Below are 15,148 nucleotides of genomic sequence, written 5' to 3' on the forward strand. Positions count from 1 at the left end.
TAAGAGAACTGAACGCGCCAATTAAAAGAGCTCAGGTATTGGCACATATTAAGAAATTGGGGGCTGACATTGCACTCCTGCAGGAGACCCACTTTATACCGGAAAAAAACCCGAGTTTTGAGAAACACTACTATAATACATGGTTCCACTCGTTTTCCTCTTCCAGGAAGGGGAGGGGAGTGGCAATCGCTCTTGCAAAAAATACACTATTTCAGTATATCGACATGGTTCATGACAGAGATGGTAGATATATTTTCGTAAAGGTGGAAGTTGGCACACAAATTGGTCATGATAGGGTGTGTATATGCCCCCAACACAAAACAAGACACCTGGTTTTCCAGAATTATGAGAGAGACAAGTCAATTTGTAGAGGGCACTTTGATCCTGGGAGGTGACCTGAATGTTCCTCTTGAACCACCAACAGACTCCTCTACTGGGAAATCTAGTGTTCCTAAGAATGCACTAACATGCATCTGAACAACCCTACATCTGAACCAACTGATTGATACTTGGAGATTTCTCCACCCCACTGTACGAGACTTCTCACATTTCTCACAAGCGCAATCGTCTTATAGTAGAATTGACTATCTTTTTATCCCATTCCAGATGTCCTTACATCTGAAAGACTCACAAATAATTCTGAGCGTTCACTCCGACCACTCCATCTTAATAAACAAACTTATGATAGGCCATAGACCAAATAATATCCCTTGGAGGCTAAACGAAACTTTAATTGCAGATGAACCCTCCAGAAATAAAATAAAAAAGAAAATTCAAGAGTACTTTGAGATCAACTTGAGTGAAAATATTCAATTTTCTACTATCTGGGAGGCTCACAAGGCCGTAATAAGAGGTGAATTGATTTCTATGGCCTCGCATAAGAATAAAAGCAGAAAAGAAAAAACCGACACTCTTTATAAAGAGATCCAAACACTAGAACGAGATCATAGAATGACACTGGACCCTGATGCCTTAGCTCTCCTCTCACAGAAGAGACAATCTCTTAGAGACTTACTAAACAAAGACTGAATAAAAATTTATACTAGATGGAAACACAGAGTATTTGCTCATGGAGACAAAATGTCAAAATTTATGACAACCTTGATTATAAAGCATAAGGCTAGGTCTCTTTTATATATACGGTAAAGGGGTCGGATGGAGCCAAAATTACAAACCCAGACGGGATAGCTTCAGCTTTCAGGGAGTACTATTCCACCTTGTATGATTTGCGACCGGGAGAGAATGTAGAACAGTTAGAAAAAAGACGAGTGAATATAAAGGAATTCCTACAATCTATAAACCTCGCTACCTTATCTGAAACACAACAGGAACTGACAGCCCCTTTCACGATAGGGGAACTCCAGTCTACCCTGTCGGACTGTCCTATGGGCAAGAGCCCTGGTCCAGATGGCCTCCCGGCATCCTATTATAAGGCTTTTCAGGACACGTTGAGTCCGTTTTTTTTGAAGCTGTGCAATGGTGTACTGGTGGGTGCGGCCTTTGCAGGCAGACACTGGAAGCACACATATCCTAAATACATAAAGAAGGTAGAGACCCTGAACTATGCAGTAATTACAGGTCGATCTCACTATTAAATAATGACCTAAAAATATTTGCAAAGATGTTAGCCACAAGGATAGGCCTGATCCTCGACACCCTCATCTCACCTGAGCAAGTAGGTTTTGTCAGGGGTAGGGAGGGAAGAGACAACTCCCTTAGAGTACTGTACCTGATGCAGCATGCGCACAACCCCTAGTCTTAATGGGCACCGACGCAGAGAAAGCGTTTGACAGGGTGGACTGGACATTCATTCGTGAGACTCTCGCGAGGTTTGGTTTTCCTCCCACAGTTATAGACACCATTTTTCAAATGTATAAGTCACCGTCTGCGAAAGTAAGGGTAAACAGGGATTGTTCTCCACGCTTTGAGATCAAAAACGGCACACGTCAGGGCTGCCCCCCTTCACCAGCTTTCTTTGTCCTAACAATTGAGAAGTTAATTCAGAGTATTAGACAGCATCCAGCAATAGGGGGTATCGAGATCTCGGACTCCTCACATGTAGTAGCAGCATTCGCAGACGACCTTCTCTTGCTCCTATCGGACCCTGAAAAAAAAATTCTGGCGGTGTTGGAGAGGTTTGAGGCATTTGGAGAGTTATCGAACTTTAAGATTAATCTAGAGAAGTCTGAGGCGATGGGGATAAATATTCGACATACAACATTCCAAAACTTGAAATCTAAATTCCCAATAAAATGGAACTCTAAATATATTAAGTATTTAGGTATTAAACTGAGTGCTCAGTGGAACTCCTTTTTCTCACTCAACTTTGTACCCCTTCTCGATGATACTCTTGAAGCCATTAAGTCGTGGAGAGCACCCTATATTTCCTGGATAGGAAGAAAAAATCTCATCAAAGGATTTATTTTACCCAAGTATAGTTATATATCCAAAATGCTACCAATTAAAGTCCCTGACACGTTTATGCAGATGGTCCGATCTCTTTTTGAGAAGTATATATGGGGGCTTAAGACCTAGAATAAGCCATAATACTCTTTCCCTACCTAAACATAAAGGGGGTATGGGATTACCGGACCCACAAAAATACCACGCAGCGGCAACTTTGTCGCTATTAATCGATTGGACGAGAGAGAGTAATCACAAACTTTGGACAGGGATTGCTAGCGAGTCACTGTCAGTACCAATCTCTACTATCCTTCACTCGCCAACGGGTTTTATAATGAAGGTTCTCTCCCCAAATGCAATAACAAAAAATTTAATCAGGACCTGGGCCAGATTCTCATCCTCACCAATGCCACTTCCATCACCCCTGATAAAAGAAGGGGACCTAGCTGGCCTCTATTTAGATCGCCCTTTTCTTAAGGACACAGACTCTCAGCATAAAATAAAGGAAAGTCTAGATGCTTTCATGGAGGATGGTGTGATCCTCACTCTGCAAGATTTACAAATGAGATTTCCACACTATTATGTTAACTTCCTTCATTACAACAGGCTCAAAAACTCGATCAGATCGTATTTACAATCTGGACTTCCGCACAGAGAGTTGACCACTTTTGAAAAGTTGCTGACTCACAGAAATAAACCAAGGGGCGTGTTGGGTAAGCTTTACCAGATGCTCCTGGCCCACTCAACCTCGGTTAAACAAGCATTTATAATGAAATGGGAAAGGGACCTTGAGGTTGTATTGCAAGATTGGGAGGTTGAAAAGATATTTAAAAACTCACATGGTCCTTCTGGCTGTGTGAGGGTCCAAGAAAATTCTTACAAAGTCCTTACAAGGTGGTACACCACCCCTGTCACTAGAAAGAAGTGGCAGCCTGATGCACCCTCTAATTGTTGGAGATGTTTCGGGGAGAGGGGATCTTATTTACACATATGGTGGCAGTGCGAAAATATTCAACCATTCTGGAGGAAAGTGCTTAAAATTGCAACAAGACTTTGTCAGCTTCCAAACCCCCCATCCTTGAAACTGATTTTTCTAAAATGGTCAAGCGATCTTGCAGAATACAAACAAAAAAATTTCTTATGTATTTGTTAGCAGCAGCCAAAATGCTTATCCCCTTACATTGGTTATCACAGGACTGTCCTACCCTGCAGAATGGTTGCACAAGGTGAACCAATTATATTACATAGAAGAAATAATAGCCAGCACGACCTTTAAGATAGGTAAATTCAGATTGACCTTGGCGCCGTGGACACTTTAGAGAAACAGATGAATACTTAAATTTTACTAAGGGTTTAGTAGTTTTTTTCAAATTGCCCTAAGACGAACTAATCTTGGAGCAACATTGGTTGACCATTCAGACAATAGGGCAAAACCCCCTGCCGAATGGACATCACCCCCTGACTGGAATTTCTACTCCGTCCCACCCTTAATTACTCCCCCTTCTATCCACTCTACTTCTCTATCTAACTTTTATTCTTCCTACTCAGTTAATAGTTTGTATTTTGTTACGACTGATATGTACATCTTTTCCAGGGATCTACGTCAAAGATTTTGTCTGTGACTCATGAGTTTAAGCAATAAAACTTAGACGGATACTACCTGGTTTACTGCATAGCAACAAGTATCAAGCAGTAATATATGAGATGTGAATAAACGATTAGTAAGATCAAACTGGAAATGTAAGAAACTAATAATGCTTGATCATATCAGTCACATGTAATGTTATTTCTCTTTGTTAAACCAATAAAAAGATGTTTAAAATGAAAAAAAAAAAAATATATTGTTTAAAAACAGTCAGTGAAATATTTTACCTCACAAAATGAATCCTCTGTGATCCCCTGCTGTGATGTCAGTATGCACAATGTGAGGATTCACAAGTCTGCAGTCACATTGTGACTTTATGCTTCTGGGATCCAGGTAATGTGTACATGGGAGCTTTTCATCTCTGAGTGCTTTTTGCTATTTACTTTGTTGGGCGCATTGGACCCTGGTTTTAACCCTTACTAGTAAGATCCCAGGTGGAGAATCTTTTAGTGATGAGAGTTAATATATAGTGGGATCATGGCCCCCGGTTCCTTTATGTGAATCCCTGTGCTGCATTATTTGATTTGTGTGGCTAGTAAATGCGGGGGGATTGTTTCACACAGGGATGATTATATCTAATATGCACTTTTTCTGAGATGGTGCCATGTCACGTGCCATGCGGCAATACATATTAATATTATGGAGCCAGTTTGTCATTAATATTTGTTTCTGTACTTTGTAACTTAATTATGCAAATATTTTTAATGATTGATAAATTTTTGATATTTAAATTTAAGGGTTAATGCTCATGTTCTATTTGGGGCTCTGCTTGAGCCTCAATCTGGTGTATATATTCTGTGACTGGTGAGCTTATAATTATATTCACTTGGCAAATTTAAGATGATCAGTCTATTTTCTGCCTGTGTCTCATCTTGTCTCACCGACAGTATATGTTTGGGGGCTGTCTATTCCTTTGGGAATCTGCTCCGGGGCAGTTTAAATTTCACCTTTCTGGCTTTAGGCTTGCTTAGTTCTCTGGCTGTGCTGAGGCGTCTAGGGCATCGTAGGAACGCTCCACGGCTACTGCTAGTTGTGTTGTTAGGATCAGGGGTCTGCAATCAGTTGAGTTACCAACCTCTCTGGTTTCCTGGTGGCTTAGCCTGTTCCTGCCATCCTCCTCGGTGACCCATTCATAACAGGGGGCATAATCTATTTGATTTGTGTGGCTACATAGTAAATGCGGGGGGATTGTTTCACACAGGGATGATTATATCTAATATGCACTTTTTCTGAGATGGTGCCATGTCACGTGCCATGCGGCAATACATATTAATATTATGGAGCCAGTTAGTCATTGATATTTGTTTCTGTACTTTGTAACTTAATTATGCAAATATTTTTAATGATTGATTAATAAATTTGATATTTAAGGGTTAATGCTCATGTTCTATTCGGGGCTCTACTTGAGCCTCAATCTGGTGTATAGAAAATAGTCTGAGCAAAGTATGGGGCCCAAACTGTCTAGATAGGACAGGACAGAAAAGAAACTGTCTGCAATCACGCAAAAACACTAAAAAATCTAACACATCTGATATACAAAAACCTGAGGCCACACGACCTCACCCCTGCTAGATCAGCGCAGTTTAGCGTTCCCCTTTCTTGCTTTAGGCTTAGTTAGCTCTCCGGCTGTGCCGAGGCGGCTAGGATCATCGTAGGTAGCTCCACGGCTACTGCTAGTTGTGTGGATAGAATCGGGTCTGCAATCCGCTTAGTTACCAACCTCTCTGGTTTTCTGTGGCTTAGCTTGGGCTTGCTCTCCTCCTCGGTGACCCATTCATAACAGGCCCTCATGAAATGCCCCATAGAATGTGCCCCCATAAGATGCTCCATAGAATATGCCCCCATAAGATGCCCCATAGAATTTGCCCCCACAAGCCTGTTCCTGCCATCCTCCTCGGTGACCCATTCATAACAGGGGGCATAATCTATGGAGCATCTTATGGGGGCATAATCTATGGAGCATCTTATGGGGCAGCATATGGGGCCTATTCTATGGAGCATCTTATGGGGCATAATCTATGGAGCATCTTATGGGGCATATTCTATGGAGCATCTTTTGGGGCCGTAATCTTTATGTAGCAGCATATGGGGCATATTATGCTATGGAGCATCTTATGGGACCATTATTAACCTTTGTGGAGCATTATATGGGGTGTATTTTGTATGGAGCATCTTATGGGGCCATCATGAACTGTATGGAGCATTATATGGGGCTCATGATTCAATGTGGATATTCAAAAGCATTTAACCTACTGATGTCTCAATTAGTTTTACTTTTATTGGTATTGGTATCTATTTTTATTTTTGAAATTTACCAGTAGCTGCTGCACTTTCCACCCTAGGCTTATACGCGAGTCAATAAGTTTTCCCAGTTTTTTGTGGCAAAATTAGGGGGTCGGCTTATACACGAGTATATGTATCTGTATATTAAAAAAACTCTTGAAATACTCCCATTTTCACACGAGCCACTGGAGGCTTTAAAGGTGAGGTAATCAGTGTTCCTTTATTCTCCATCATTCCTGGAGAGTGTAGGGGCACGTTCTAAGTACGGCATAATTCATATGAATGGAGATTGTTTTTTTTTTTTCTTTCATGCAGTAGATTTTTCAGCTCTGGATTTCAGACAACTGGGAATATTTGTAAAACCACAGCTTGTTGTGGATTTTCTCCAGCAAATTTCGCTTTCTAAATCCAAGTGCAGTAGTGTGAAATCCACTGCAAAATTGCTTTGGTTCTTGCCCTTAGACATGAGGCACTAAGCATTTAGCACGTTTTCTATAGTGATTTCAGGTTGGGGGGGGGGGGGGGGCTAAAAAATACATTCAGAAGTTAGTTCATGGTCTCCAGTAACATTTCTGGTGTTCCAGTGTGGTATATTCAGCACGTTTTAGTGGCATCTAGTGCAAGGATGCCTGCTCATGAACAAGCATTCCTAGTAAGACTAGTTTCCTGATATCTGACCAATATAAACGGAATTAGTGTAATGCTCTGTAAGGTTTCTTAAAAATCATAGTTCTCAGCTGCACATGTGCTACTGAGAACAATAATGGTCTGTGCTCATAGGAATTATGGGAGGCTTTCCTAAGCTGTCTGTTCAACAGCTACTGACTGGCATCTCTGTAGCTGGTCAGTAGTCATTCAACTGCCGTCAACGCACTCGAAGATTACACTGTCCAAAAAATTAGACTGTTAATAAATATGCCCCATGATGTTTTATATTGTGGTCTTTTAGGGGTGCCAGTTTTATTGCATTTGTTGCATTCTATTAAAATTTAACCACTGTTGCAAATTTATTTTGTAAAGGTAAATGTGAAAAAATTGTAATGTAATTTGTGGCCAAAAACTGTTTTCCCCAAGACTTGTATTCACGTGTTTTCGACACGCTCTGCTTCTTGATGGATGTGGTTGCGGGGCCTTGCTGAATGGTTTGGAGGAAAGGAGCTCAATGGTCCAACACCCTGTGCAAAACAAATGCGCCAAATTGTGATTTGCGTTTTCTGTACAAAGTAATTGAACTAATAGGTGGTATGAGCTTAGCTTTGGTGGTCTTAAAATTAGACAGATTTATCAAGCCACATGAACCACTCGGATAAGTTTGGAGCATGTTCTAATGGTCTAGTCTTAGTTAGCAATTCTAATCTTTACACAATGCAAAATCTGCTCCATGGTGTAAAAAGGCCAAGTAGACTGACATTTCTCACGTAATTCACTGGCTGTCACATAGCACACGTAGTCATAAGATGGAAGGAAGTGTCTAATATGGCCACCAAATCTAAAAAATCATTACCTACAACTTGAAAACAGTATAACAACAATAATAAATTTTATTTCTATAGCGCCAACATATTCCGCAGCACTTTACATTTCAGAGGGGACTTGTACAGACAATAGACATTACAGCATACGAATAATCACATAGAACATAACAGATACCAAGAGGAATGAGGGCCCTGCTCGCAAGCTTACAGTCTATGAGGGAAAAAAGGGAGACGCGAGAGGTGGGTGGTAACAGTTGCCCTGATTGTATGGACCAGCCATAATGTTAAGTGTGTAACAGTACGGATGCAGAGGGCTAATAGATGCATAAAGCATGTGGGAACATGATGCGGGGAACCTGGTTATGGTAAAACTTTTGGCTGTGCCACACAGGGATAGATTAGGTTAATGTGTTGAGGCGGTAGGCCTTACTCAAACCCCTTACTCTTCCGCATGTCTAGATCCAATTATAAAACTAGAATGAAATAATGATACATTTCTTTTAGTTAAATTCCATTTATACTCTTGTTCCCTATCATCTGCCATGCAGAACACGCCAAGGAATAAGCACACCGCTCGTTCAACAGCTGACTTGTTCATTTGTGTGGGCAAAGAAATCACCATCAGCATATAAACAGACGCTGTATGGGGAGATGACCGTCCCGTCAATAGTCGTTCTGTCCCCATCAGTTTGTGTAGATAGGCCAGTTAGATTGGCGATTTTGACTTTTCTACAGTTGTTTGGAGCACATTAACATGCTAGAGTCAGCCATTGTAAATGTAAGTGCTTTTGTGATCTGGTTTCTATAAGCCACACAGGGTTTGGACATGCCATTGGGGCCAAAGAGTAAGGGGACCCACATCTACCTCACAGCAGATAAAGTCGTGCGTTATGATTAGTTATTGGACTGCAGAGGGCCCATCTGCTGTAATTGCACAGGGACCCTCTGAAGCCTATGTCCCCTCCTGAAGCCATGCTCCCGTTTTCGATTATTGGACATGAACCTGAGTGCTTCCATAGTATCTTCACTTTATATTACTGGTTTACTGATATGACATAATGGGGCCACTCTAATTAGGGTTTGTATTGGCAATAGGTACGTGGTGTAAATGTGGAGGCTGTCCTGAGGGTAGAGGAGGATGAAGTGAAGAGGAATACATCCCAGCACCAAGTGGAGGACGACTTGGGACTCAGTATGCTGATCGACTCTCAAAATAACCAGTACATTTTGACCAAACCCAGGGATTCCACTATACCTCGCGCTGACCACCATTTTATCAAGGTACCTCCTCCTGAATGGACGACCTTATTGTATACCAATCCTTTGTCTGTATACTAATATTTAGTACATTTTTTTGCTTTTAAAGGATCTAGGTGCCATATTGACTGAAAAATCAATTCTGATCAATCACTAATGTTATGCAAGTGATTTCGATAAATCACTTCTCTGTTTTAAACGAATGATTAGTGTAAGACCTTTTCCTAAATTGCTTTTGATGCTTAGAGTCTTTTCTCCTATAGGATATTGTGTCCATAGTGATGGTGTCTCTGCCCTGCGGATGGGCATGTACAATGATCGGACTGCCCACAATGTTTGGCTACATCATCTGTGGCGTTCTCCTGGGGCCATCTGGATTAAACAGTATAAAGGTAATGCATGAGTTTGTGGGAAATGTTCTGGGGTCCATTGACTTTTAGTTTGCACAGTAGCTAAATGTTTAGCAGGACCATCACCTTTACTGACATGTCTGCTTTAGTAAATGTGTGTGTAACCTACAGTGCCTTTCGAAAGTATTCGGCTCCCTGGAACTTTTCAACCTTTTCCCACATATCATGCTTCAAACATAAAGATGCCAAATGTAAATTTTTGATGAAGAATCAACAACAAGTGGAACACAGTTGTGAAGTTGAACGGAATATATGGGTTATTTATTTATTTTTTAAGTTCGTTTTTATTGAAAATACTATAATACAACCATGTCACAAATGTACAACACAGGTCAAAGTAACATAAATGTGTAATTATGCAACCATTGCAGTATAAACAAAGAGCTCCGGTCTCCGTAAAATTGATAAAGCGGTTTTATTCTTCAGGTCAGTACGATTACAGCGATACCTAATTTATAACACCCAGGGCCCTCCCCCAACCTTTATTTGACTGGTTCAACTGTGACTCGCTAACTGTGTGGCTTTCCAAGCCTGCCAATCCCTGGTGAACTTCTGTAAGGCGTTATTTTCGTGGGCTAGCATTTTTTCAAAAATAAACGTGGTATTAACTGCTTGAGCTATGGCCTCTTTCTTAGTAATAACATCTTTTTTCCACTGTTTAGCTAATAGGAGTCTTGTCGTTAACATGATATGAGCCGTTACCACTCTAGAGCACGGGGGGAATGCATGTAGGTTTAACCCCTTTCTGACATCAGACGTACTATCCCATCCATGGGACCCGGGCCCCTATGCCCATGGACGGGATAGTACCTCTAGCGCGATCAGCTGCGCTCACGGGGGGGGGGGGGGAGCGCAGCTGATCGCGGGCGGGTGTCAGCTGATTATCACAGCTGACACCCGTCACTATGTGTCAGGGGCGGTCACGGACCGCCCCCAACACAACCCCTGGCGCACTGCAATCAAACGCGATCGCAGTGTACCGGGGGTTTAGGGAAGCATCGGCAGGGAGGGGGCTCCCTCGTGCTTCCCTGAGCCCCCCGCAGCAGCGCGATGTGCAGCGCTGCTGCGGGGGGGCCTCCTTCCTCGTAGGTCCCCGGATCCAATATGGCGCCGGGGACCTTCAAGGGCCTGCAAGGGAGGCGTCTTCCTCATGCCTGCTGAGCGCAGGCATGAGGAAGTCTGCTGCAGTGCCTGTGACAAATCGCTGGGACATTTGTAATAAAGTTTAAAAAAAAAAAAAAAAAGTGTAAAAATAATTTATAAAAAATCGCTAAATAAATTTTAAAAAATATTCCCTAATTCATTTTTTGGAAAAAACCAAAACAATAAAAGTACACATATTTGGTATCACTGCGTCCATAACGACCCGCCCTATAAAACTGTCCCACTAGTTAACCCCTTTAGCGAACCCCTTAAAAAATAAAAATAAAAAAAGCAAAAAATGATTTATCATACCGCCGAACAAAAATTGCAATAACGCGCAATCAAAAAGACAGATATAAATAACCATGGTACCGCTGAAAACGACATCTTGTCCCGCAAAAAACGATGCTGTGTGGCGGCTCATCAGTGAAAAAATTAAAAAGTTCTAGCTCGCAGAATAAAACGATGCAAAAATATTTTTTTATAGAAAATTGTTTTCATTGCATAAAAGCTCCAAAACATAAAAAAGCGACATAAATGAGGTATCGCTGTAACCATACTGACCCGAAGAATAAAACCACCTTATCAATTTTACTGCACGCGGAACGGTGTAAACGCACCCCCCAAAAGAAATTCTTGAAATGCTGGTTTTTGTTCACTGTGCGTCCCAAAAATCCGAATAAAAAGCGATCAAAAAATGTCACGCGCCCGAAAATGGTACCAATAAAAACGTTAACTCGTGGGGGGCGTGGCCTAGCGCGGATGTGAGTGGACGCTAGGCAGAGGAGCTCCGCCGTCAGCTTTATGAAATATCCTTAATCAGGCCGTTCTAACACTGACCTGGGCACATCTATTGGCACAGTGAGTGCCCAAGAGTCGGGAGGAGACGCCGGGAGTGCAGAGGAGCGCCGATATGGGGAGAAGGAGGCAGAAAGATATCGGGGAGGATGGCAGCGTGACTGCACAAGATGGCGCCGGGAAAGTGGAGGAGGCGCGGAGACAATCTGAGAGCTTTGGTAAAAGGTCACAGATCCTTCAGAAGCTGCAGCGCTTTGCAAGAGAGGAGGAGGGGGACATCGAAGAAGGTATAGTGCTGGAGGGAGAGGGGGTGAGCGATGAAGCCGCAGGAGATGCTGATAGCAGGAGAAGAGGGGGAGGGGAGGTCGCTGCCCCTGGGTGTGTGTCTGAGGAGGACGACAGTGGAGCTGATGATGAGGCCCCTGAGAGAGAGCCAACCTTGAAAGATGTCTTTATGGTGGTGTCGTTCTGCAAGAGGACGCTGACTAGGTTGAATAGCCGGGTTGATAAGATTAGAGAAGAAATCACTGGCATTAAGGAGGCACTGAACAAAGCAGATACCAGGATGGGTGCTGTGGAAGAGAGAGTGAGCACCACTGAGGACTCTGTAAACAAAATGCAGAAAACTCAGACCCAGCATGCCCAAAAGATATCAGAAGTGCACTTAAAGCAGGACGATTTGGAAAATAGATCAAGGAGGAACAATCTCAGATTTGTGGGCTTTCCGGAAAAAGCAGAGGGCAACGACCCCACCGACTTTATTGAGCAATGGATCCTATCCAAGATCGACAGAGACACGCTTTCCAGGGTGTTCGCGGTGGAGAGAGCACACCGTGTCCCCCTACGACCCCTCCCGCCGGGTAGTGCCCCCCGTACTATGCTGGCCAGGATACTGAATTGCAGAGATAGAGAGACTATCCTCCGGGAAGCCAGGAAGCTGCAGGACCTCACGTTTAATGGAAGCCGTATTGAAATATATCCGGACTATTCAGCAGAGGTCCAGAAAATGCGGATGAAATTTGGCGAGGTCAAGAGAGGAATGAGCGCGCTGGGAGTGAAGTATTCTATGATGTATCCTGCTAAACTGAGAGTAGCAGCGTTGGGGTCTGTTCAGTTCGTCCCGACCCCAGAAGAAGCCGTCAAATGGATGGAGAACAATCGTTCCAAGCTGGGAGCAGAGAGAGACAGAGAAGGATGAAGTAGTGACTCTCGGACATACAGTATATCCTTTTTTCTTTTTGATGTTGTACCCCGAGACACCTGGTTTTTTAGAAATATTTTTAGGGGTGTTGATCCCCGGGTGTGTTTTGATGATTATTGCACTATCCTTGTTAGAAAATGTTATGCGGCCTGATGAGTATTGATGAGTATTTTTGTTTTTGATGGAGGGAGTGATGGACGCCAAACGAAGGAGACTCAGTGGCTTTACATGGGTTTGAAGTAATCGGGTGCTGGCTGTACCCTCTCTCGTTGGAAAGAGAGAATCAGCTAGATTGGGATGGAGGGGAGGGGGGGGGAGTGGAGGGGGACAGGGGGGGGTCTTGTTATGGGGGAGTTCACATACTGCAATGTAATATAGTGACCACAGGAGACCGGTTATATTTTATATTTTTAGGACATAATGAGTGGTGATGCAAAAATTCTAAGTTGGAACGTACGGGGAGTATCAGATCCAAATAAAAGAGCGGCAGTTATGGCAGAAATTAGAAAGCATAACCCAGCTATCGCATGTCTATTAGAAACTCACTTGATTAAAGGAAAGGAAAATTGGTTGGAGAAAAAATGGGTCTCTCGGGCCTATCACTCTATGTATTCGGCTTACGCAAGGGGAGTATCTGTACTGATACACTCTCGTACTCATTATGAAGAAATTGATTCTTACATAGATAAGGACGGACAGTTTGTTTCTCTGCGTTGTCGAATTTCTGGAATATGCATAATTGTGGTGGCCCTCTATATCCCACCCCCATATTCGAAAAAGAAACTGCAGGAGATTTTTGAGTGGATTGGGGGGAGAGGGGATTGTCCAGTGCTAATATTAGGAGACGTTAATAATGTTATGAATGAGTATTGGGATCGGGCGGGCAATGGGGGAAATTGCCCTAGGAAAGACAAGATGACTCCATTTGGGACATATGTTAGCGAAATGGATATGATAGACTTATGGAGAGTACGTAATGAGGGGAAGAAATGCTTTTCGTGTTATTCGTCTTCGTATCACACTTTATCACGCATAGATTTAGCACTAGGTAATAGGGGCATGGACAGAATGGTTGGTTGGGACAGTGGAATACTTACAAAGACTTATTGTCATGTCGGACGCTGTTCACACCACAGCATCCGGCAGGCAGAGGTAGTTCCACCTCCAGCCACTATAGCCTCAGTGGCGCCGGCCTGATCTTCAGGCTCTCGGGGGTTAATCCTGCTGGAGACCAGGTTGGATGGTTAGTCACGCCCACGGTCTTTAAATAGTCATGCTGGCCTATGGGCGTCGCCGATTATAGCTTGTGTTTCATACCAAGTGGTTCCGGTCTGGAGTGGAGGTGTTCAAGAGAGAGAGATTCTTATCTGGTGTCGTATGATCCGTCGTTATCCTTTCTCCTTCCCATATTTGTGTTTAGTTGTGCCCTGTTCACATTACTGTTTATTCCTGTGTGTGTGCGGCGCAGTGCAGTTTAAGTTCTCCCTGTCTGTCATTATTTGTGTGGGAGCTTTGGTGGTGACTTCTCACTGGGTGGAGGGTGGAGGGTTAAGTGCAGGGCTGAGCAGGAGATAAGGAAAGGTCGGAGGCTCAGGCATTTGCACCTTCAGCAAAAACCCTGGGTTGAGGGTCAGACAGGGTTTCCCCTAGTAAAGGGACACCACAGGGGCCCCGGGTATTTCAGCCTTAGTTGAACTAAGCCCCCGTGACATTATAATCGGCCTACATTTTTTCAGGAGTCCATGGATCCATTAGATTCCATAACCCGCCAGTTGGCGGCGCTGTCCATACAGGTCTCCGAGTTGAATGGGGCAGTTCAGCAGCAGGGCCTGGTAGTAGCAAAGGTGCAAACGGCATCTGCAGGTATCGGTGCAGAGCCGAAGTTTCCGCTGCCAGAACGATTTTCAGGCGATCGCAGCAAATTTGTCGTATTTCGGGAGGCCTGCAAATTATACTTCCGCATGCGGCCAATATCCTCAGGTAATGAGGCCCAGCGAGTAGGGCTGGTGTTGTCATTACTGAGTGGTGACCCCCAAGCATGGGCATTTTCCTTACCACCTGACTCTGCTACATTTCATTCGGTCGATAATGTTTTTTCTGCCCTCGGGCTCATTTACGATGACCCTGACCGACTGGCTCTAGCGGAATCTAAAATCCGCGCCCTCCGCCAGGGGGAGCGCTTGGCAGAAGACTATTGTTCGGAATTTCGCCGCTGGGCTGTAGACACACAGTGGAATGACCCAGCACTGCGGAGCCAGTTTATTCATGGGGTATCAGGGAGGGTGAAACAAGCCCTCCTGATGTATGAGACTCCGGCATCATTGGAGTCTGCCATGAGTTTGGTGATACGTATTGATCGCCGTTTTCGTCAGGGGGCACAGGAGACGCTACCTCTGGGAGAAAGCAGAGGTGCAGGTGTGGTTGAAGTAGATGAGTCCCCTGAACCTATGCAGATTGCTGGCGTGGCACAGGTTCAGCCTCGCGCTCCGGGAGTCCGGAAGTCCGGAGCATGTTTCTACTGTGGTAAAGGAGG

At 43.7% G+C, this 15,148-nt stretch overlaps 1 protein-coding gene across 2 annotated transcripts in view; it reads left to right on the plus strand.

Moving 5' to 3' along the window:
- TMCO3 (transmembrane and coiled-coil domains 3) overlaps positions 1–15,148 on the plus strand; it is an 81,534-nt gene that overhangs the window by 25,628 nt on the left and 40,758 nt on the right. For both annotated transcript variants that reach the window (XR_012227432.1, XM_073563524.1), the window contains exons 4-5: positions 8,902–9,087; positions 9,327–9,455. Coding sequence is in view for 1 of the 2 variants with exons in the window: in XM_073563524.1 (XP_073419625.1) it covers positions 8,902–9,087; positions 9,327–9,455 (315 nt within the window). In the remaining variant the exon portion in view is untranslated. The remainder of the gene's footprint in view (positions 1–8,901; positions 9,088–9,326; positions 9,456–15,148) is intronic.

This window comes from Dendrobates tinctorius, unplaced genomic scaffold (assembly GCF_039654945.1).
Source record: "Dendrobates tinctorius isolate UK_male_01 unplaced genomic scaffold, ASM3965494v1 ptg000394l, whole genome shotgun sequence".
Lineage (NCBI taxonomy): Eukaryota > Metazoa > Chordata > Amphibia > Anura > Dendrobatidae > Dendrobates > Dendrobates tinctorius.